Source organism: Hylobates moloch, unplaced genomic scaffold (genome assembly GCF_009828535.3).
Source record: "Hylobates moloch isolate HMO894 unplaced genomic scaffold, HMol_V3 SCAFFOLD_9, whole genome shotgun sequence".
Taxonomy (NCBI): Eukaryota; Metazoa; Chordata; class Mammalia; order Primates; family Hylobatidae; genus Hylobates; species Hylobates moloch.
In genome coordinates, this window is record NW_026652284.1 from 95,731,155 (window position 1) to 95,755,048 (window position 23,894).

The following is a 23,894-nucleotide window of genomic DNA, read 5'->3' on the forward strand; positions in this document are numbered from 1 at the left end:
TATGCTGCATAAAATATTTGGGACATAGTTTTATAAAATCTCACTGTGTCCTATACAATATCTGAGAATGTGGAGGCAAGTCAAAGAAATTTTGATTACAGAACTAAATCATGCTTTCTCTCTAGACAAACGACATCAAATTGCCTAAAAAGATCAAATTTGTATTTAATTCAAGTGACTTAGAACCTCTGTGAAAAAAATAATTGTTATTCCTTATTCTACTTTATAGAATTTTCATGTGCTATAAAAAATCATGTTTTTTTATCCTTCCATGTTTCAATGCACAATAGTCTTTATTCACAATAGTAGTATTTCATTCATTAGTAGAGAATATTATGAATTATTTTCATAAATCATAAAGCATTGAGGAATGCTTCTAGAAAAAAATCAGCTAAAAGATGCTACTCCTTTACTATGCTCTGTTAATATTTTTATTTTTATAATAAACCAACCTACAGTGTATGTGAAGTACAGCTCTGAGGGATGCCTTGTTTTTTTCTCTTAAATGTTAACTTGAGATTTATGTCATCACCTGAAGAGCTCTTTTTTACTAAATAACAGTATATTACTTTCAATAAATTTTTTTAAATCTTAAAGACAATGAATAATTTTAACCACAGTTTTTATACTTCAATGACTAAATGAAGCATCAAAGTAAATGAATAAATCATAAATACTAATTGATTAGACTTTCAGAGGTTTTTTTTGGTTATTACAGAATCAAACGACTACGGATAAATTATCACAGAAGTGGGGAAAAGGGAGGTGATTCAAATACTTAAATTTAAATGTAGTTCAAGTAGGTCTGAAATCTAATAAAGTTAGTCATTTTTGTAATATATGCATTGTTGCTATAAATGTCTACAACGAGTGGCATGTGGCATTACTGCCACTGTAAAATGATAAAATGAAAAACAAGAAGAGAGTAGCAGGAACAAAGACAAAAACAGAATTACAGATGGATTATTAGGTCAATCCTTGAGAACTGTAAACTAGTTAAAAGAGGAGAAATAGTCTACAGAACATAATCCAAGAAAAATTGAAATTCCGGATGAAAATAATTATGTTGTTTACTCATCTTGCATTTTTAAGTTGAAATAATCTGATTAGGATTTGCTCAGTAATAGTAACCGGCTTTTGGGGAGATGGGATGAGGTGCTCACATCTTCGAGTGGCAGAAAAAACACTACTAACACCTATCTTAAAAATCAAACTTAGAATTCCCTTTCAAAAGGTAAACATTCCCTACAAAACGTTCATATAGAAAGTCTTTCAATAAAATAGAAAGTAAATAAGGAATAGGAAATTATTTATACAAATGTCAATGGAATTGAAACTGTGGCTAAAATGTATCTTATTCCAAGATTTGATAACTGTTCTTGCATAGTATTCAGAAGCATTAGTTCTGAAATTTCTAATAAATAATGTATACAAATAAAGGTAACGGCTTTGTGAGGTTTTATTTGTTTGTTTGTTTGTTTGGTGAACTATAATATCCTGGGTAACTTTTTGTCTCACAGTGGGTATTTTCTAATGGAACTATAATGTCTATTTCAAGGTATTATAAGCAACTGATTTATTAGGTATTATTTTTAAAAATATGACACATAACATATACAAATTTAAATGTAAGATAGAGATTGAGCAGGAGCTAAATTAATTTGACCACCTACTGCAACCAATGTCAACTCTTTCAGTCTGAGTTTACCTATTTTATGTCTGGAAGTTGCAAGCACTGTTTAAAAATTTTAAAATGCATTCGTAAATCTCCTAACGCACAGTCTTGTCATCGCATACACTACCAAAATATGTGTGTAGTTTTCCATATTTTAGCCAACAATGAACATTTTAATATTTGTACTAGACAATAATTATATTACTGAGTCTGTAGTAGTTCTTTAATAGTAAGTTATTTAATAATGAGATTGATCATTCATTCATATATTTACTCGACATGGGCAATGATGAGAATTGATGCCTCATTTTTTATTTTAAAGTTGTACACTGTATGTTAGTGACATACAAATAAATACACACACATATTCATTTACATCTAAGTTCGCAAACAAATTAAAACCTGAAGCGATTTCAGAATCACAGAATGTGATTTTACATAACTGAATCGAGATCTATGTGTGTGTAGAGAGGAAGAGATTCTATATGGATAGATATAGATATGATCACATATGATAAAGAAAGTACTATTTATGGTACAGTAGAGTATACGTAGACGATATACATGAGCATCATATACATATATACTTACATGTATGCATACATATATACATATATCTATGTGCATATATCATATGTATACATACATGTCTATATGTATATTTCAGATGTATTTATCCATGCATGCACACATGCATATATGTGCATGCATATGATATTCATATGTATATCATAAACATATAACATGAAAATTTATAGTTTTATCTTTTGAATTTATATAAAACACTATCCCACTGTGACTTGTCTTTATCATGTTTTTATTCAGTCAAAATTATTCTAAGGATCATTTATGTTGTAGTCACTTGTCACTTATTAAATTCACTACTGTAAAACATTCTACTGCTTGAAAATTCTACAAATAAATTAATCTTTTTTGGAAAGACAATCAGAGTTTTTTCCTGTTTTTATTTTGGACTTTGTTTTGTTCTTTCAAAAAAATGCAATTATGAACATTTTTGCACATTTCCTAGCAAACCCATGCAAAAGGTCTTCTGAAAAGTTAAATTACGTAGTCACTGGGAATACGAACATCTGATATTGCCAAATTTTGCCAAATTTGCCTTCCAAAGTAGTATGTTCCGACCATTTCTATCCCTTATAAGGTGTTTTATCGTAAAATCTATGTTTTCTGAGATTAATAAAGGGATCTCGTTTTTTTTTGTTTGGTTATGATTGGCCCTGTATAACTTTATTGATCCTTAACTTTTTGTTATGGAGGTCTAATTTCATTGCACAGAGTCAAAGGATATGTTCTAGGAGATACTGTTTTTTGAAATTTAATTTTTTTGGCTTAATATGTCTCAATTTTTATAACTGCTCTATATGTGCTTTAAAAGCATGTACATTCTCTAATTTGTACAGAATCTGTATATTTTTATCAAATCAGGTTTGATAATTTGTTGTTCAAATCTTTTCAATTTTGAAAACTTTTTTGTGCTTAACTTTTAAGGAGTTTTCTTAAAACTTTATCATTGTGATTGTGGTGTGTCATGTTTTCCCTGTAGTTCCTCTATCACTTTTTGCTTTACTTATTTGTATTTATGTGTTATGTATTTAGAACCATTCTATGTTCTGAAGAAGTTAAACCTCTTATTATGCAATGATCCTTTCTTTCCTCCATAGGCTATTTGTAATAAATTCTTAAAATTGTATGAGATTAATAAAGATACCTCGATTTTCCTTTAGTTTATATTTGCTGGTATAACTAAGTCTATTCTTTTCTTTTGAACATCCAGAGACTTATGTTTCAGGTGTATACACAGTATGCAGGATACAGTTATAATTTTTTTAAATATCATCTGATATCTTTTCAGTGGAAAAGTTTAATAGACACACATTAAGACTTTTGATATCTACAATTTTTATAGATTTTACTTTAAAATGTCTATATGTCTAACGCTTCCCACATATTTTCTCACCATTTTTTAAAAAGCTGATTGAATTTTATGGGTGTTCTTTATTTCATTATTCCATTTTTTCTCCTCCATAGTTTTGGAAGTTATGCATTCATTTCCTATTCTTTATTAGTTATCCTTAAATTTTTCCAAGTATGTATAACAAAGTCCTAGCTCGCTAACTCCCAACAATTCAGGTGTCTTAGAATACCTTCATTCTAGTCATTTTCCCTTCAAACTTACATAGTAGCATGACGCAATACCTTAGTCTTTGTGGCCCAGGCCAGCGGCATGATCATGGCTTAATGCAGCCTCGACCTCCTGGGCTTAAGTGATCCTCCCATCTCAGCGCCTGAGTACCTGGGACCACAGGTAATCACCACTATATTCAGATCATTTTTTTATCTTTTTATTTTTTATTTTTTTTAGAGACGAGATCTTGGTATGCTGCCCAGGCTGATCTCAAACTTCTGGGTTCAAGCCTTGGCCTCCCACATGCTGGGATTTCAGGTGTGAGCCACTGTGCCCCGCCTAGTCCATTCCTTTTTTAACTGCATAAACGAGACAGGTAATGTTTGTTTAGATTTGCTCAGATGGTTCCCTGGTCTTCACTTACCAGAAAATGTCTTTGCTTTGCTCTTACTCTTAGGAGATAGCTTTGATGGGCAGACAATACAAGGTTGACTATTTGATGTTTTTTCAAAACTCTGAATAATATTCCTCCTTCCTCCAGGTTCCATTGTTGCTAATAAAAAGTCTGTCAACTGTCTTTTCTGAGTAGTCGATTTCTTGTTAGTCTACAGCTGTTTTTAAGGATGTCTCTGCCTTGGCATTCTCACTTTTGCTACAATGTGTGTGTAACTGAACTTATTCGTATACATCATCCTGCTTAGTGTATGCTTCGCTTCTTTGCATCTAAGTATTTATGTCTTTCATTGGTTCTAGAAAATCTTTTACCATTTTCTGCTCAAATACTGATTACCTACTCTCTATTCTGTATATTTTCTTTCTTCTGGGACTTTGATTAGATGTATGTTACAACAGCTCATTATATTCCATATCTTACTAAACGTCTTTGATATTTTGTATCTCCTTGCTCTCTCTTAAATATTCTAATGCCTCATTTTGATTAATTCATTTGCTCTCTTTAATTGTCTAATATGTAGTTTAATCAATCCATATGTTTTAAGTTTCAAGAGTTATATTTCTCAATTAAAACTATGTTATTTGTTAATTTTTTGGTGATCTTACTTTTTTTTAACTTTAAGTTTTGGGGTACATGTGCAGACCTTGCAGGTTTGTTACATAGGTATACATGTGCCATGGTGGTTTGCAGGACCTATCAACCTGTCATCTAGGTTTTAAGCCCCACATGCATTAGGTATTCGTCCTAATGCTCTCCTTCCCCTTGCCCCCGACTCTCCAACAAGCCCCAGTGTGTGATGTTCCCCCTCTCTGTGTCCATGTGTTCTCATTGTTCAACTCCCACTTATAAGTGAGAACATGTGGTGCTTGGTTTTCTGTTCCCGTGTTAGTTTGCTGAGAATGATGGTTTCCGGCTCCATCCATGTCCCTGCAAAGGACATGAACTCATTTTTTAGGGCTGCATAGTATTCCGTGGTGTATATGTGCCACATTTTCTTTATCCAATCTATCCTTGGTGGACATTTGGGTTGGTTCCAAGTCTTTGCTATTGTGAACAGTGGTACTATAAACATACGTGTGCATGTGTCTTTATAGTAGAATGATTTATAATCCTTTGGGTATATACCCAGTAATGGGATGGCTGGGTCAAATGGTATTTCTGGTTCTAGATCCTTCAGGAATCATCACACAGTCTTCCACGATGGTTGAACTACTTTACACTCCCACCAACAGTGTAAAAGTGTTCCTATTTCTCCACATCCTCGCCAGCATCTGTTTCCTGACTTTTTAATGATCTCCATTCTAACTGGCGTGAAACGGTATCTCATTGTGTTTTTGACTTGCATTTCTCTAACGATCAGTGATGATGAACTTTTTTCATATGTTTATTGGCTGCATAAATATCTTCTTTTGAGAAGTGCCTGTTCATATAGTCTCATGTTGCTTGATCATTTTTTAATTGTAACTTTCATATCTTTGAATGCTTATTAGTATTTTATAACTGAAAACTCCTGTATCTGAAGTGACTGGGTATATACATCTATTATTTTTGTTTTCTACTGATTTCACATATGATGGCTTATTTTCCTGTCCATATGGTGAATTTTCGTAATAGTGAGCTCATGTAAGATTTATCTGCATCCATCAATATCTTGGAGGTAAAATTTGGAGTACTTTTCTATAGACAAACTTGTGTTTAATTATGCCAGAAGTCAGAGGGAGAACTAATGTAAAAATCCTAGCCACCTTCAAGATCTAAGCTTAAAGCAAAACTCAGATTCAACCCCTTCTCTCTATGAGTAACTCCAGGCTTAGTCTTCTGATCAAATGCAACAGCGACATTGGCATTTGCCCTCAGTGTAACCTCACATTCCAAGCTTACCCTTCACTTCTCCCTACTCTGTGTTTAGTGCACTCTTAATGAAAGGGAGAACAAAGGCTCCAAAAATTTTTCTTACTTTGTAGAAGTCTGGCAATGCATTACAAAATATGTTTTATCTAGTATAGTTGTCTTGTGGGGAAGTAATCCTCCTACTCATGCCAAAAACCTAAGTTATAACACTGAAAATTTTGATAAGAAAAGCAGCAGTTAATAGAGAGCAGGTATGCAGTTGAATTAAATGATAAATAATAAAAGAAATGCAGTGAGAAAACCATTCATGGGTGGAATACAATAACCCAGTTATAATCTGAGTTAGGGGTATTATAGGTAAATACTAAACATTAAGAGAATGGACCAAATCCCTGTTGCTGACTAGATCATGTTTGCAGTTCCACCAAGTTTAACTTAGTTCTTAAACACCCATGCAACGGAATCGATACTGAGGTTTTTCACTCAGAGCTCTAGATCAACTCTGCTGCTTCTCAGCTATAGTCATTTTATAGTTAAATGATTTCACATATTGTACAGTACATGGCTTATGCTAATGGCTATAGAAGACGTTAAGTCTTCTATATAAAGCACTCAAAAGCCTAGAATATTTCACAGAAATAACACAGAATTATGGCAGAAGTTTCCCAACATGAATAATTGGAGTAAACAAATTTAATTATAAAAATACTATGTGATAAGGTAAACCTGTCCTCTTATTCTATCCTAAAAGTGAGGCATTTTTGGAAAATGCTTTGATAGCAGATCAAGTTCTAAACATCCACGTGACTATGTCCTTTCACATCTCTGGGGCCGCTATTACTGTTCAGCGTTCAGTAGAATTTCTTTATCTTTTCTACATCTAAGCTGTGACTTCTGAAATTGTAAGGCTCCAATTTCAAACATCTCTATAAGAACTCAGAAACAGATTAGAGATAAACTACTCAGCACCTTAAAGGATCCCTGGTCAGCCAAACTATATCAGGATTTAAACATAAGTGCAAGAATATTTTAATGGCCTATGGACAAGTGCTATTTCAATTTTTAGCTAATAAAATGCTGAGAAGTTGACTTAAAGTCGAAATGAACAGAAAGCTGTCATTTGGTATGGAAGCCTAGGTCCTCAGAAGGGTTCCAAGACCATATAATAGTAAAGCATTAAAATGTAACTCACCTTGGAAATCTCAGCTTATTCATAACTACTGTGAAGTCAAAAACTCACAGGGATCTCATTTACATAAAGATATTCACTGAACTCCCATTAGGCATCATGCCACTGTGTTAAATCGTGCAGATACAGTGGTGAACAAGAAAAGAATAGTTCTCTTTTCTCTAGAGCTTCTTTCATCACTGAATATTAACTAAATTCTGACATTATTCAGTAATAGTTTTATTCATATTTTATTTCTTGGGGGATTATTTGGTTTACCTAAAGTATGTGAAAACCCTGTTTTCCCAGACATTCTCAAGCAATGCCTCAGCTGCATCAATAGAAAAACCACTTGTCCAACTGTGCTGGTAGCTAGATGTATCAGAATGAGCGTCTGTGCATGTGTGTGTGTGTGTGTGTGTGCACTTACGTGGTATGCAGGTCCAAGATGTGTGTGTGTTCTGGGTGTTTCCTCATGATTAAAGAAAATCATGAAGATTTCTAAAAAAAAAAAATAGTTGTCCTTGTCCTTTTCAAAAAAAGAATGGACTATCTGATTTTTACATCACTCAGCAAATGTACATGCACAATGTGCACATACGCACATATCCACGCTAGTAAAGCTCAGGAAGCAGCTGATGTCTGCGAGCCTCAGAAATAAATTAACATGCAGCTAACATCAGAGGAGCCAGAAACACTCATTGCAAGTGTGAACACATATTTGATTGCAGGACTGTGTCTTTCCCAGGGCTGACCTTATAAATTAAACAGTGTAAATCTCAAGTAAGTGTTTTCTGAACATTTTGATTCACTGTGAACATTGGCTTGCCCTTCAAATTAACATCTAACATTATTAGCCTATTGTCAGACATGAACGGCTTCATTACTGGTGACTGAAAAAACATACACACACTTGCACTAACACAAAACTTTTAAAAGGAGTGGAAGAAACTATTTAATATCGTGGGATGTAGAAATTGAAATGAATAGATTTTTAGACTAGGATATTGGTATGGTAAGTAAAGCTTTCTACTTTGATGCTGAAAGGCGTAATAATGAGAAAGTACCCAATGAGCACTAAATAATACCTAAACGCAGGGTACCACCAACGTTTTGCTGAACTAATTCCTATTTATAACCAAGTCTCAGTTTAAATGCTCCTTCCCAAGGAAGTAATTTCCTAATCTACCGTATTAGGTTATGTTATCATTATATTCAAACACACTGCCTTGTACTTCATCTTTTATGACACTTATTACTCTTGTAATCATCTAAGTGTCTCATCTTCCCTACTAAACTGTAAGTTCCCTGAGGGCACTGACTATGTCTTGTATATTCAATGCCTGGTACAGTAGGATTTTTTAAACTAATTAATTAAAGAATGAATGCATACATGAAATAAAGATACATATCCAATACTTATATCCAGATATTATAAAAGATTAACTGGGAAAGTTAATGTTTATAAAGAGAATAGAGTGAAAGCAGAAGGAAAACACAAACATCCCACATCCATTTAAGAATCTGGAATAACTCAAGCAGTTTTACCTGCTTGGAGGAGCAAGTCTACATCCAAAATCACACATAGTACAAAAATTCTCACCTTTAGATTACTGCTTGTATGCTAAACAAGGATGTTGCAGAATTGTTCAAAGCTAGAATATATAATCTCATTTTAAAATAAAAATGAGCAACAGGTTCTCAAAATTTTTTCTCAGAATAGAGAATAGGATATATTTACAACAGCATCTTTCATTTAGCTCTGTCAAAAAAATATAGGATGTGGAGTCATATTTAGTAAGGATAAATGGACTACGGTAAATTAGTAAACTCATCAGCATTATTAGAATCACTGTGAATTTAAAAAGACAATCAGTAAATGGTTTAAAACAAGTATGAAACATGAGCGTACAGTCCAAAAGAAGGAACCAAATTAAAATCTACAGTGATCACAGCTGTAACTATATCACCTGCAAACCTGTGATGATCTTTTATGTGGTCTTCTCCTATAACTTCCCCAAGTCATCGGAATCACTCCCAACAATTCCTGGTTCAGCCCTCTTTCTGTGGATTTTTTTCTATTATTTTATTTGTATATTCCTCCTGACCCCACCCCCCATGCTCACCTGTAGTGTCGGGAAATCTCTTCTTCCACCTGGGTAATAAAATCACATTTGGTACATGAGTGTTCTTTGCTTTCCTTGACAGACTGCTGCCCATCCGATCCTTGCAGGTGATTTGCTTCTTGTTTGACATCCGATGCTTGGGACTCATGCACACTCTCATAGTGAAAGAGGAGTACATCTACATCAGGGGTAGTGAATGAACACTGATGGCACTGATGTTTGACTCTCGAGCTTCCAGCCGCCCCAGGAGACAAGTGCAGAAGCAAGAGTGCACAGTGGGAACAATTGCTTTTTCTACAAGCAAACGGATAAGTAATTTCTCCAAGGTGCTTTTCTGGGCTGCAAAGTCCTCTGGGACAGAATGGACAGTGTTTAATGGTACACTTGTGAATGTTATGGAGCTGTTGATAATGACGGAGAAGCGGCCCCACTACAATTACATCGGGGCCATGGCTTTTGGAATATCGGAAGTCACAGAACTGACAATTATAGCTCGTTACCATATTATCCTCGGCTCCCTTGCTGGAGAAGTCCTTCTTTTTAGCCCCACTCGAGCTCTTGTCTGCCTTGGTCATTGTCTCTCCTTCTGAACTTTTGGCTAGATCATTCTGATTAATGACAGAGCCCCTGGAAAGCTTATCATTCAACTCTGGATTAAGGCCGCCTGACTGCACTGCTCCATGCTGCTTGCCATAATGTTCTAGCAGTTTAAGTGAGCTAGATGACTCACAGCTGAAACTACAAAATTTACACCAGTAGTAACTGGTGGCCTCTGTACCATTTTGTCTCGAGGAATCAAGGGGCTTTATGGGCACTGAGTACCCAACAGGAGTGTCATCTCCTGCTTTGACTGTTATCTTGTCCTGCCATTTTCCCAAGTCTCCAGAATCACTGGATCGAAGTGCAGGGATGGACTTGTTAGAGTTTTTCTCTGAAGGTTTTGCAACCTCAGAGGAGGGGAGAGAAGCTTTTATTTTGTTTGGGTGAGTCTGAAGAAAATGTTGTTCTAATTCGGTGGATGAGTTGCCCATATAAGTGAAATTGCAGAATTTACAACGGAAATACTTGGTGTTTCCTTGGCAATCTGGTGTTTTCCGTCCAATGCCAATGAATGTTCCACTTGAAGTCACCTGGAGAACAGAAGAAATGGACTTTACTTTGAAGGTGTCATTAATTCAATGGGCCCTCTGCAGGGGAGGGGGAGGGTACTGCCAAGTATTCCACATCAAAAAATACAATAATACTCCTGCTTATTATGAAATCACTTGAATAATCAGAGCCAAATAAATTCACTCTTCATTTCTCAACAGCTACTCTTTAAGAGGCTCATTATGTTATACACTGTAGGCCAAAGTAACAGGTGAAGGTAAGTAATAAATGCACTATAATTTGAAAGACTGAATAATACATTTTTTAAACTAAGAAAACAATTTTCAACACAGTACATTCTACTATTGCCTCCTTCAAATCACATTCCTACAGAAGCATCCAAATCACATGGGATTTATTTTCAAAAGGTGAAGCGTTACTGTCAAAACTAGAGGCACTTGCTCAAAAATTACTCAATGCAGATGTTCTCCAAGGAAATACTCTGTTCAGTTCCCACAGCAATGACGCTGCAGGCAAAGATGAGGTCTCTGTTTTAGGTAAAATAAAGGTGCTCCAATGACCACCCAAAATGGCTTATAATTAAAGCGCAGTGAAACAAACAAAAAGATGAATTGAGTATGCAGGAAATACTAGCAAAGAAGAACTGTGTAAATAAAGAATTTTGAATGTTTCCAAATCTAGAACAAATAGAAAAAAGAAAAATCTTCCATGGCCTTATTTGATTAAGGTTCTGTTTCACTGCAAAGGGCTCCCAACTTCTCACATGAGTAGGTCATGGAGATGTTTGAATGGTAAAATAAAATAATTCCACCATAAAAATCACTACAGCTCTGCTTTCTTTCCCAAATTATGAAATTACATGGAATCAGGACTATGAAAGCCTTCAAAGGGCACTTTGCATAAAATCCTTCCTCCATTCTCAGTGTGCACCTCAATAGGCAGTACAATTAAGCCACCACTGAGCAGCCAAAATTCAGAGTTTAAAATAGAGTTTTTGAATGAAATACTCCAAAAAGGGAAAAAATTTCTCTTCCAACCACCAGGGAATTTTTAAATTTTCCCAGCAACCAGATGTAATATATTAAGCAAGTGGCATAATCATGTTCTGCCTTCTTCAACAGCTGTTCAAAAATGACACGTGTGATCACTGTTCATATCCAAATCACTGCATGAGAAAAGTCTCAGGCATCTCAAAATCATGTAAAGGCTCTATTTGAAATGCAAATAATATTGCTGTAGTACACTGAGAGATACGTTTGTACCTCTATTGTACAGGACTAAGATTGAAGTATTCTTTTTGCTATTAAAAAGAGATGTGACCTTGATCAAATTACTTAACCTCTCTGGCCAATAGCTTCTTCAACTGGGGCAACCTCTAAATTTGTGTCCAGTATTATAGTTCTAAGAAATGTGCATTAATATATAAACAACTCGACATTTACTGTACATTAAGATAGGATCTTACAAAAGTTTCCCACAGCCTTTAATCAAAGGATGTAATATTTCACATTAGGCAATGTCTATAGCCAGCACCCCAATCACATAGATTTCAGTCTGTCAATGACAGAGCATCAACCAGCCAGAAAGCTAAGAATGGGGCACCCTTCCAGGCAGCAACCTGACAATCATTCAATGGTGTGAGAGATTTCAAAGCCATGCACTCAAGGATACAGCACAGAACGCTCTAATCTAGCATTTAAGTGACTAAAGCAACTAAAACTTGCACTGAAATATAATTCATAATATTGTAAAAATCTCTACATATATTTCCCAATTCACTGGAGGTAAAGAGAACGTTTATTTGCAAAAAAAAAAAATACATATATATTTAAATGGATAGCCATCAATCAGGTTCTTTGTTCTGGAACTTAAACTTGATTCAAAAGGGACAAATTCAGATGTATCCCCTTCTTCTTTAACATAGGCAAAGAAAGAAAGTGTGCAAAATCTAGAGATAAAAATTTTCTTGTTTAAGCTTTCACATTGCATCAGCATTGCCAAGCTTCCCTATTATAAAATGCTTTGAACTTCTGCTTGTTGAACCAAGATTCCCAAGAAACCACCAGGCATCATCACTATTTCTTTGATTTTGCAATCTTTAAGCCTCATGTGCCATGACCACAGTGAAAGGGCTGAACAAAGAGCATATATATACTTAAGAAATCCCTAAACATATGATTTTGAAGTGGATTTAAATTATTACTAAGCATCCCAACATACTAAAAAGCTTGTTGTTATTTAAAAACAACCTAAGAAGTCAGAAAACCCAGGCTACGAATCAATACTATCAGGAGAAGGGACTACAAAAGAAAGGCAACTTTGTGAAAAATTATCAGTAAAGCATTTTGGTTTAGGATTAACTAAGCTATAAAAAACGAGTTAGGTCTTTGAAGTTGGTGTACATGTCTAGATGTGTTTTTTTGTTTTTTTTTTTTTTAACCCAGGGAAAATGTGCCAACTTCATTATTTAAGAAGCTTTTAAGGGCTATATATTTTAATTATGCTGAAGAATGAATACCTTCATACTATTGACCGCTCTTTCAAAAGCCAAGCTAGCAAATGAAAACTCACGGATCTCATTTAATGGCAAGAACAATACTGGCACTTCTATAGGTCACATATTTGCGTTTTTGGTTAATATCAGTAAATAATATTAGTATTATACATTATTAAAAGCTAATATAATATTAGGATCACATATTTTAAAAGGCAGTTTTGGAAAACATAATGACAATGTTCTATTCCTTTTTTCTTTCAAAGAGAATATCTAAAAGCTCTATTTGTGGCAATTTTTATACTTTCTATACTGGTAGATGTACACTCAAGTCATAGCGAAATATAGATTACATACAACATTTAAATGCCATTCTACAATAGAACATAATTTATTATTTTAGGAGACACTACTGGTGTCTATTGACCACACTCATTTTATTTGCATGCCCTAGATATGCTATTTTAAATCTATTCTTTTCTAGGGTAAAAACAAACACACAGTGAGAACAATTATGCAAAAATAAGTGTTTTCAGCAATGGTTTATTGAAACTCATTGTCTGGAAACAGTGCCTACACATTCATAGAATTTTGCAAACTTTTCAAATGGCTGAATCCAACACGGAGTAGGAAAGTTTACTGCTTCTTAGCTGTGACTATACTAAAAAGAGAGTGCAAGCAGAATAAAGAGCAGAGCTTTCAAACTTCCTTCTTTTACTAGCCAGAACTTTAATTATAACCCTTTAAACCCAGCAGTTCCTTTGGTAAAGACATCCAAATTTTTACAATTATATTAAACTGTAATTTCTGCTTGGGCCAAAAACTACATGTATTTATCCCTCTAATTAGTAGTAACTAAGTGTTCGGCTTGTATCAGACTCTGCGATAGATATTAGGCATATAATATTGAAGAGGTAGACAACATCTCTGCCTTCAAGATACTTACGTTGTAAGATTTAAAAATTGTAGATAAAACCCTTTATTTATTTGTATTTACATCTGCCTGTATTTATTTGCTTCTAGAGGAAGTTCTCTAGCTCAAATTCTATGAAAAGATACATTTAACCTCTTGGCACCTCAGTTTCCTGGCCTCTATGGATACAATACTGTACAACTTGTCATTTTATAGGATTATTGTGAGGATCAAGTGATAACTATAGATTTGTGCTGTCCAATAGTACTTCCTGAGATGATGAAAATGTTCCATAGCCTTCCTTGGCCAATATGGTAGCCACTAGCTACAAGTAGGCCTAGTAAAAATGAAGAACTATTTTTTAAATTTACTTTCATGTATTTTTCTTAGCATTTCATTAATTTATTTGTCATTAACAGAAATGTATTTATTTTTAAAATTTCTTTTTTAGAGGCAGGGTCTCACTCTGTCACCCAGGCTAGAGTGCAATGGCACAATCTCGGCTCACTGTCACCTCCGCCTCCTGGGCTCAAGCAAATCTTCTCACCTCAGCCTCCAGAGTAGCTGAGACAATAGACACACGCCACCACTCCCAGCTAATTTTTGTATTTTTTGTGGAAACAGGTTTTCGCCATGTTGCTCAGACTGGTCTTGAACTCCTGGGCTCAAGCTAGCCACTTGCCTTGGCCTCACAAAGTGCTGGGATTACGGCATGCACCACCATGCCCAGCCTAAAATTCAAATAGCCACATTTTGTTAGGGAATACCATATTAGATAGCACACTCGACAGTAACATGTGCATAGATAGGATTATTATTTAATAAAATGAATCATTCAAGTAAATTTTTCCTGCAAATGGGATAGAGATTACATAGAAGGGAAGTGGTAAATTCATTCAGTGACAAACTCACACACTTGTCACTATCAATATTCTTAGCTGTAAATGCAAAGGTTCAATCTGCTGTTACTAAGATAATGCTTCTGTTTATATTCCTTCTTGAGCTACAGGAATAGTCTTATTCACATCTAGAAGAAAGCAGAGGCTCAATGCATTTTGACTGAATGAATGAACGAAGGGAGATGTGAGCAGACGAAAATTTCTCACCAAGGTCCCTGAGTTATCTGAGATTTGCTGGCCACAGTACTTCATGGCGCCCTTACCACTGACTTGACCTGGCATACATGGCCTTCTTCAAGAAACTACAAAATGCATCTTTCATCCACAAGCAAATGACTGACTATGGAGTCCTTTGATTGTGAATTGAAGTTATATAAAAACACCTAGAACGATTAAGGCAAAAAAAAGAAGATTTTAAAGTCTTTTTCACTGACTAAGGACTAGCATGGCTTTTTATATTTGATTTTAGCCCTAGTTTTAAAAACGATTCCTTCCATGAAGTGTTTTCCATGGCTTTCATTTACAATTTATTTACATGTCTTTTTACACACAAAAATTGTCTTACCGTAGAAGTGAAGAATATAAAAGGGTTGGTTTTTTTCAAGGTCATTAATCTCAGTTTCTTTCTTTCCTCCCAATAATATGGAGCAAAAGCTAGTAAGAACAGTATCTAAAATAATATGTCAAAGGAAAATATTTCTTAAAGCCTCAGAGCTATTAAAATGACACTTCAACACATGTACTTATTTTCAACGCAGCAAAGAAAGAGTTGTTTGAACTGAACACAAACCTCTTCTCAGTTGTGGTTCATTTTCAAGTACTATAATTGATAGCAACAGAGACAATTATAAGGGTACTAATTTAAGAGAACTTGAGGTTATGGGCTGATAGTCAAAGAGGTAAAAGCTTAAAAATAAAAAGCTAAGTTGTTAAAAAAAATCACTGTTCAAATACTGATATTTCAAATAACTTGAAAAAAATCTGTAAGGGCTGATCTTAGCTGAAAATAACTACAGTCAGAATTAATCTACTTATATACATCGGGAATTTTTCTGCATGTATGGTGCTTCAAAAAAACATTCTAGAATATAGAGTGTGCTTCAGTAATATACTTTTGATGGAGAATAAATGTTTCAGAATCTCAATAACAAATCAAATTATATGGCATCATCTGACTCTCATGCCATGCATAGCTTATTTCTGAGGTTTATTCCTATCAGTGACACTGTAACAACTCCCTTATTTGGATTTATAATGTAAGAGCCAACCAATGGCAGGGGAGGGTACAGGGGAAACCAAAACTTAAACTCCTATACTGGGCACACTGAAGAAGAAAACACTGCATATTCCTCATTATGCACATTTTTATTATTGGCTTTTTACATAATAGCAATAAACAGTTTACCCTAAACTGGTTTTCTCATTTTACTCAGTATAATTCTGAATTAATTTTTCTATAGTTACCTGGTATTTCGGATGACAGAGTACCAATAAATCTTAAAGTCCATCTTAATAGGCCAGGCACAGTGGCTCACGCCTGTAATCCCAGCACTTTGGGAGGCCGAGGCGGGCGGATCACCTGAGATCAGGAGTTCGAGACCAGCCTGGCCAACATGGTGAAACCCTGTCTCTAATAAAAATACAAAAATTAGCCAGATGTGGTGGCGGGTGCCTGTAATCCCAGCTACTCGGGAGGCTGAGGCAGGAGAATAGCTTGAGCCTGGCGAGCGGAGGTTGCAGTTAGCCGAGACCATGCCACTGCACTCCAGCCTGGGCAACAGAGCAAGACTCCATATCAAAAAAAAAAAAAAAAAAGTCCATCGTAATAATTTGGAAGACAATCTTTTATGGGAAAAATAAACAAGAGAAAATGCAGTTCAAGTGGGTTACAAAGCTAAGTGAATTCCCCATAGCAATCCTCTACAGCATCCAACCTGCAGGTGCTGCTGGTTCATAATGGAGATATGTCAAAATTGCACATGTATTCTAAAAAGCATCTTAATGGGAAAAGAGAAAATCTAATCTCCGAAAATATAGAACATCCTTCCTCCAGGGAAGGCTGCTGTTTTAACACATCTACTATGTGCCAAGCACTGGAAAGACAAAAAGAATGACATAGTCCAAAATCATAACGTGTCCATGGTTTAGCACAAAAAGCTCACAACTAAAAAGACAACAACAGTGGAATACATGCTTCTGCTGAGACATGTAACAGCTTCCATGACAACACAGAGGAAGAGCCCCTAACCCAGACTGAGGAGTCAGCAAAGGCTCCCAGAAGTAACAACTGAGCTGTGGACAGATGAGCTGATATGTGAAGGTTAGCCTCAAAGGCAGTGATCATGGAAGGGCATTTCAGGTGAAGGAAACAAAACCAGTAAAATCAACAGTGAGAGTAAGACAATGCAAGCTGCTCTCAGGAAATATTGAGGAGGGTCGGGGCATTATCAAATCTTTAAATAGAATATGGTATATAATGGTGCTTGCTATGTAATAAGTAATATAAATGTAATAAGTAATATAAATGTGCTAGCCTTGTTCTTACTATTATCCTTTCTAGAAGAATAGTGAGATTTAATTTGGAAAGGTAATGTCTTATTGGAGAGCTGATATTTACATAAGCAAGTATAATTAGATATGCTTTTCAACAGAAGTAGTCCCATACTTGCTAAAAAGTGTAGGACAAGTGATCTATAAACAGAATTTTTAAAAATTAAAGGAAAGAAGAAAGAAAGGAAGGTGAGAGGGTGGGAGAAAAAAAGAGAAAGGAAGGAGGATAAAAAAAGAGAAGGAGAAAGGAAGAAAAAAGAGAAGGAGGACAGAAGAAAAGAAAAAAGAGACAAAAGAGAGGAGGAAGAAGAAGGAATGAGGATGGAAATAAAAACAGAAGAGGACAAAAAGGAAAGAACACAAAAAAGAAATCAAAGGAAAGGAGAGGAAGATGATGAGGAGGAGGAGGAAAGAATAGGAGGTAAGAAGAGAAGGGAAAGGAAGAGACAAGAAGGGAAGATAAAGCTAGAACAACAGGAAAGAAATCAATAAAGATTTACTTGAAAGAAGTGACAGTAAAAGAATAAAGGGAACAATGGGACACACTACTCAAGTGTTAGGGGCGTGATATCAAAAAGAAATCCAAGGTAACTCCAAGATTTCCAGCCTGACTTAGTTGAAAACAGGAGTAAAGAAGAAAGGAGGCAAAAAGACAGTTGTTGTGGGGAACTTCACTTTTACATATGTTGACTTTGAAGTGCCAATGAATTCCAAGGTGGAGCTTCCCATCAGCTGGAAAAACAGGTCTTGGAACAAACCATCACTTACTGTAAGATTCCCAAATATGTTCCTGGACACATGAAAGGATGCAAGCATTCTTTAATCTTATATCAACAGTTCAACTAAACCTGAAAGGTGAAATGCTAGGCCAGGAGACTGAATTCCTGAACTCCTCACTATGTCCCACCCATCTAATGCTTTCTGAATTCAATGAAATCACACAGCTCCAAGTACGGCTGGAGAATCCAGCACACTCAAATTGGACACTCTAAAGGCATTCTGATTTGTTCTCTGCTTCCACACCCATTCCTGCACTGAAGGTAGGCGGAGGATAAAACCTTAATTACACAGCCTTGGAGGACATAAATGGGAATGGAGTGTATCTCCTTAACATGTAATCTGCGTGGAAAAAAAACAACCTAAATTGTGCCTGGTAACTAGAAGAGCATAAGACAACTTTCAGACCATCATTTAAATAATAAATTCCTAAAACAAAGTCTTCTAAATGAGGGGAGTACAAAAAAAGTCAAACACATGGATGAAATGTCCCTTAATTTGGGGATCAAACATTACATCCTTAACTGATTACATCAAAATTTGCACCTTACTCGCTCTACCAGAACTAATTTCTGCAGCAAAAGTACCAGGGAAAATGAATCACTGTAATTTTAAAAAGATGAGTCAGCATATTTAATTTTCTTTTTACTGATTTCGAATAGAAGCTTAGTAAGTTCAAATAAGGTAGCATTACACTACACGGAGCAGATAGCAGACAATCTCAAAGAAATCACCCAAGTCCCCAAAATCAACCTGATTCAGAGAGACTGCATCAAAGAGCTCTGATTTATATCTTCTATCTCCTCCCTTACAGGCAATTGGCCTATCTTCCATTGCTTTTCTATTGGCAGTAAACTCAGATTCATGTTTGGCCAGGCCATATTATCAGTGTGGTTGTGAAGACAGGCTTCCGTGGCCTGTCTATCCTGGTTTATACCCCATTTTCTCTACTTATGCAACTCTGTGATCTTGGGCAGGATACTTTAATATATGCTGTTTCCTTGTTTTTTTAAATGGACATAAGGTTAGTGTTTACTTCTAGTGCTATTATGAAGATGAGTTGATTAATACATGTAAAAAACTGAGCTCCACATACACACATAAGAAACCCTTAGTAAATTTTAGCTATTATTAGATGTGAATCCAAAATTGGAAAAAAATAAGGGATCTGTACAAATTTTAATTATGTAAACTAAAAGATGAAAGAAGTATGAATCAACTTAAATGTAAGACAGAAAAATAAATTTTACATTTGACTTTCAATTAAAATTAAACAAGGGTTTGTATGATATTCTGAAAATGTATAACATTTGCCTCAAATGTGGATCACCTGATGAAGAATTCAAGAGATCTATGGTCTAATGATTGTCAGAATCAGACTCCACGAAGGAAATCAGAAAATGAAACAGAGCAACTTTCTCTCTCCAAACTTTCCCCGTATTGGCACACTACTTGTATATCTGTGTTTCTAACAGCTGCATGTATGCTGTAATTACAATGATCCAAGAAATAAAAAACACTGAATAACCTCCTGACTTGAGATGGTTAGCAGAGCAGGCCACAGGAGAGGTAAAAGGTTTTGTTAGGAGTTGAATAATGCTAAATTTGATTGGATCCACTGATAATCACAATTTATTCTCCTAAACATTCTGCATAGAGAAAAATACTGATATTCAACAAAATTATGCATGTTCCTTTAAATGATAACAAACCAAAAATCAAAGATGATACCAACTGTCATGAACAAGGCCAAAAAAGATTTAACTGTCATGCAGGTAAAGGGATTAGTAATGATAGCTGAACTATTCTACTAGGGTGGCTACACTATTTAGTTCTGCCATCTCCACTGATGAAAATAACCTGATAAATACCAGAACTTTGCCTTGCTTTATGGTCTTGGGGTGAGCATATGTCTTATTTTGCACACTTTACTACTTCTTAAGGAGACACAGTCCTGAAAAAGAAGTGTGGGTTCATATGCCAAACATTCTGTATTCTATAGACAGTCTGAATTGATAAAAGTCTCATTCACCAGTTTTTCTAAACTGCAATTGTCCTCAATTCAGAAAAACAAAGGAACAGAACCTGCTAAGATCTACAACGTCCCTCCAACTCCAGATCAAAGAAAATGCCAAGGAAAAAAATAAATGTTTAGAAGTAAAATTCAAGACAAGTCAAAATAAACCACAATGAGATTAATGGTCTCTGATTTTTTTTTTTTCGAACCAAACTGTAATACCCTGCTCAAACGATTGTACTGATACATGTTAAAGACCTATAAACTCATACAATTAAATCTGTTGAAAATACAAATCCAAAGGATGACTTCCTCTAAAATCTGTTCTTCCTGCTTCTAACATGACATATTGTGCAACTCTGATAAAAACATTTACAACACAGAAATGTAACACTCCTAGCTCAAACATAAGACAGTCCTTGGTAAGTTAATCATGTGATTCTTCTATTAGCCTTAGAATTTCATTAAGGGCCAAAATAAATTTAATAGCTGGAAACCAGTAGCTACCTTCTTAAAGTCCTGAATAATGCAGTAATAAAAAGAATTTACTAATATGAAAAGGCAACATATATATCATGAGCATCTGAACTTGGGATAGCATAAACACTTTCCCGTGGGAAGCACAACTTGACACGACTCCTACTTTTATAACCTGATCTGAGGGCTAAAAGCTCCCCAATAAAGATGATGCAAACACCCAATGCACAGCGCATTACACCCTAATGAAACAGCAAAGGCTGCGTTGTTAATGCAGGCCTCCATTCAGTAATGGTTTAAATATAAGCATAATAAAGCAGATTATAAAGGAAAAAGCTGGCAGGGCGCGGTGGCTCACGCCTGTAATCCCAGCACTTTGGGAGGCCGAGGCAGGTGGATCACGAGGTCAGGAGTTCGAGACCAACCTAGCCAATTGGTGAAACCCCGTCTCTACTAAAAATACAAAAAAATTGGCTGGGCGTGGTGGTGCACGCCTGTTATCTCAGCTAATCAGGAGGCTGAGGCAGGAGAATCACTTGAACCTGGGAGGCGGAGGTTGCAGTGAGCCAAGACCATGCCACTGCACTCCAGCCTGGGTGACAGAGTGAGATCTCCGTCTAAAAAAATAAAAAGAAAAAAATAAAAAGCAATTACTTTTTTAAGAACTTGATCTCTTGTATTATTGGTCTCCGTGTGAGCCTCAATGGCCGAATACAGATAGTAAATACTACATGAAAAGCTAACCAATCATGCTGCATCTATTATTTTTAAAAATTTAAGCATGACAATTGATAGAACATGCTGGATAAATGAAAAATTGGAAAACTAACATTCTGGTCAAATCAATTAGCTCTAAGCTAGCCATTATAGCTTCTCTTGTTTTCTTGGTAAAGAATTTACATGTCTTCTGCTTTTAGGACTGGGCATGCTACCTCAAGGTGTTGGGGGGAGAATCTGATAAATGCCACACTCAGAAAGGACAGTCTTGGCTTTCTGATGGCTATTTACAGTGACCTCCATTATCTGGCTGGGGCTCTATCTACTATGCAGCACAAAGAAACATTGTTATTTGACAGTATTTTTACAAAGTTGTAATTCTTTGACTCAGTCATTTGTGATCTAATTTATACAAAAGTGGATATTATCAGTACAAGCATGTCTAAATTTCAATTATTCCTCCAAGTATATTTGAAATAACTTGCACTTAAACCTGGAAATCTTAGAATTTGTTTAAATTACTGTACTTCTTTTTCCCAACTGTATATCTCATATTTGCTCTCAAGTCCATTCAAATTATTTAAAACTATCCATGTCAAACCAAAATATAGATCAAAGCCATAGAGTTCTTTCAGCCTTTTGCTTTTGGCTTCTGTTACTTTTTTTTTTTTGGCCTAAAATGTCATAAATCTATCATTAACCACCAACTGTTCTGGATGTTTTTTAAAAAGCAAGTTTAATTGAAAAGGATTAATGAATTCTTCATCTATTACTTCAATTAGCTTAAATAATGGACTTATAGAAATCATTCCTAAAATTGAATGATTGTCTGTAATACTCATATTTACCAACATCTTTTTATCAGAACACACACAGGCCATTAACTTCCTATATATTTCTGACAAAACTGCATTAAAGAAATTCTATAGTCAGCATTTTATCTCCCACAGCTTTTAGCCTCCACGAAGTTTAACCGCCAAGGAAAGAATCTCTCAAATAGCATTTCAGTAACACAAACTTGTTGGTAAAAAAGGAAACTTCAGATGCATTTTTATTCATTTTATGCATATAGAAAAACTGTTCAATATTTATTTCAGCATGAAGATACTAATAAGTTACTTATCTTCAGACAGTTTTCTGCATCAGTATCTGGCATATGTGCAAAGCGTTCAAGATTAGCATTTGATCTACAAGTATATTCAGTGTTATCCTCACAAATTGAAGTTAACCCTTTAGATGCGTTTCAAACTCCAGCCGTTTGTTTGAAATAATCACACACTGTTTCCACAGATTACATTTTTCTATTTTTAGCAGTATTATTTATCTTGGAAAAAAATTGATCTTAACAAGATTATGTTCCTGCATGCTCTTTCCTACCACTTTTTGTCTTCCTCAGTGTGTGCTGCAAGGATTTAGCAGACAGCATAGTCTAGGATCAGCTGTTTTATTTCTAGTTCTATTAGTTCAAACTCAGATAGCTCACACATCTGTTTTACTTCTAAAATCACTGCCCAGGAAAAGTGTCCAGCTCCTTCTACCCAAACATAAACTTTACTATAAATAACTAAGAACCTAACAAATAACTGTTTGGGGGAAATGGAAGTGTGTTTAAAAATCTGAATTCTTCCAAACTATAGGCCTTAGTAATTTTCGTTTTTAGAGCTTTCCCTGACAGCCTAGATCAGCTTCCCTCAGAAGTTGTCCCTAGAGTGAACAAACTGAAACGCCTGCCGGAAATCCAGGTATTAACTTCATATTACTTGCTAATTATAAAACACTGTTTCACATACTGACATTATTCACTTCCAACCCTTTTATCTAAAACACGTATTTGCTTCCCAATCATAGTTTGACAGCAGAGTCTATCTGACACAAGACAGTGAAATGATCTTTAATAGACAGCAGTTCAAAGCATGTAGCTTTCATGCATAATAACTACGTTGGGTTAATTTGCTGCTCCACAGAAATAATTCTATTTGTGGAAATTCACAAACTAAGATGGAATTTTTAGAGTGCTTTACCATGATGAAACTGGTGTTTTAAGAGTTCTCTATATCTCCCTTAAGGTGATAAGATTGCCATTCTGACATTTAAAGAACCAGGAAATTTCTGTTCTGATTCTTCTTATAAGTATTGCGAAATATGTTCACTATCTGTTATTTATAACCTATTTGCCTGCTTTTCTTAATTGGCATTAGGTCAATAGAGAGGTCTGAGGCAAATGAGCTGTATCAAGTTGATAAAAATGACTGATAATTTAAGGGATTTATTTCATTAGTTCTCTGGGTACTTCTAATCATTCCTAAAAAAGGTTACTAGTAAAGCTAATATGTTTTGAAATCCCCCTGGCCTTATAATACAATAAAAATCTACAAACTGTAACAAAAACTAATACACTTTCTCAAGCTGACCATGAATTTTGACTATGCTAAAATTACTAAAATTAAATGTATACATTTATTTAGACTCAGTTCCATGTTCCATTTTATTCAAAATGGTAACAGTTTCTTTTTTCCATTT

The 23,894-nt window shown here is 35.2% G+C and overlaps 1 protein-coding gene across 3 annotated transcripts in view; it reads right to left on the minus strand.

Moving 5' to 3' along the window:
* Positions 1 to 23,894, minus strand: part of TRPS1 (transcriptional repressor GATA binding 1) — a 260,696-nt gene that overhangs the window by 184,526 nt on the left and 52,276 nt on the right. For all 3 annotated transcript variants that reach the window (XM_032760299.2, XM_032760298.2, XM_032760300.2), the window contains one exon: positions 9,421 to 10,550. In XM_032760299.2, the coding sequence (XP_032616190.1) occupies positions 9,421 to 10,550 (1,130 nt within the window). The remainder of the gene's footprint in view (positions 1 to 9,420; positions 10,551 to 23,894) is intronic.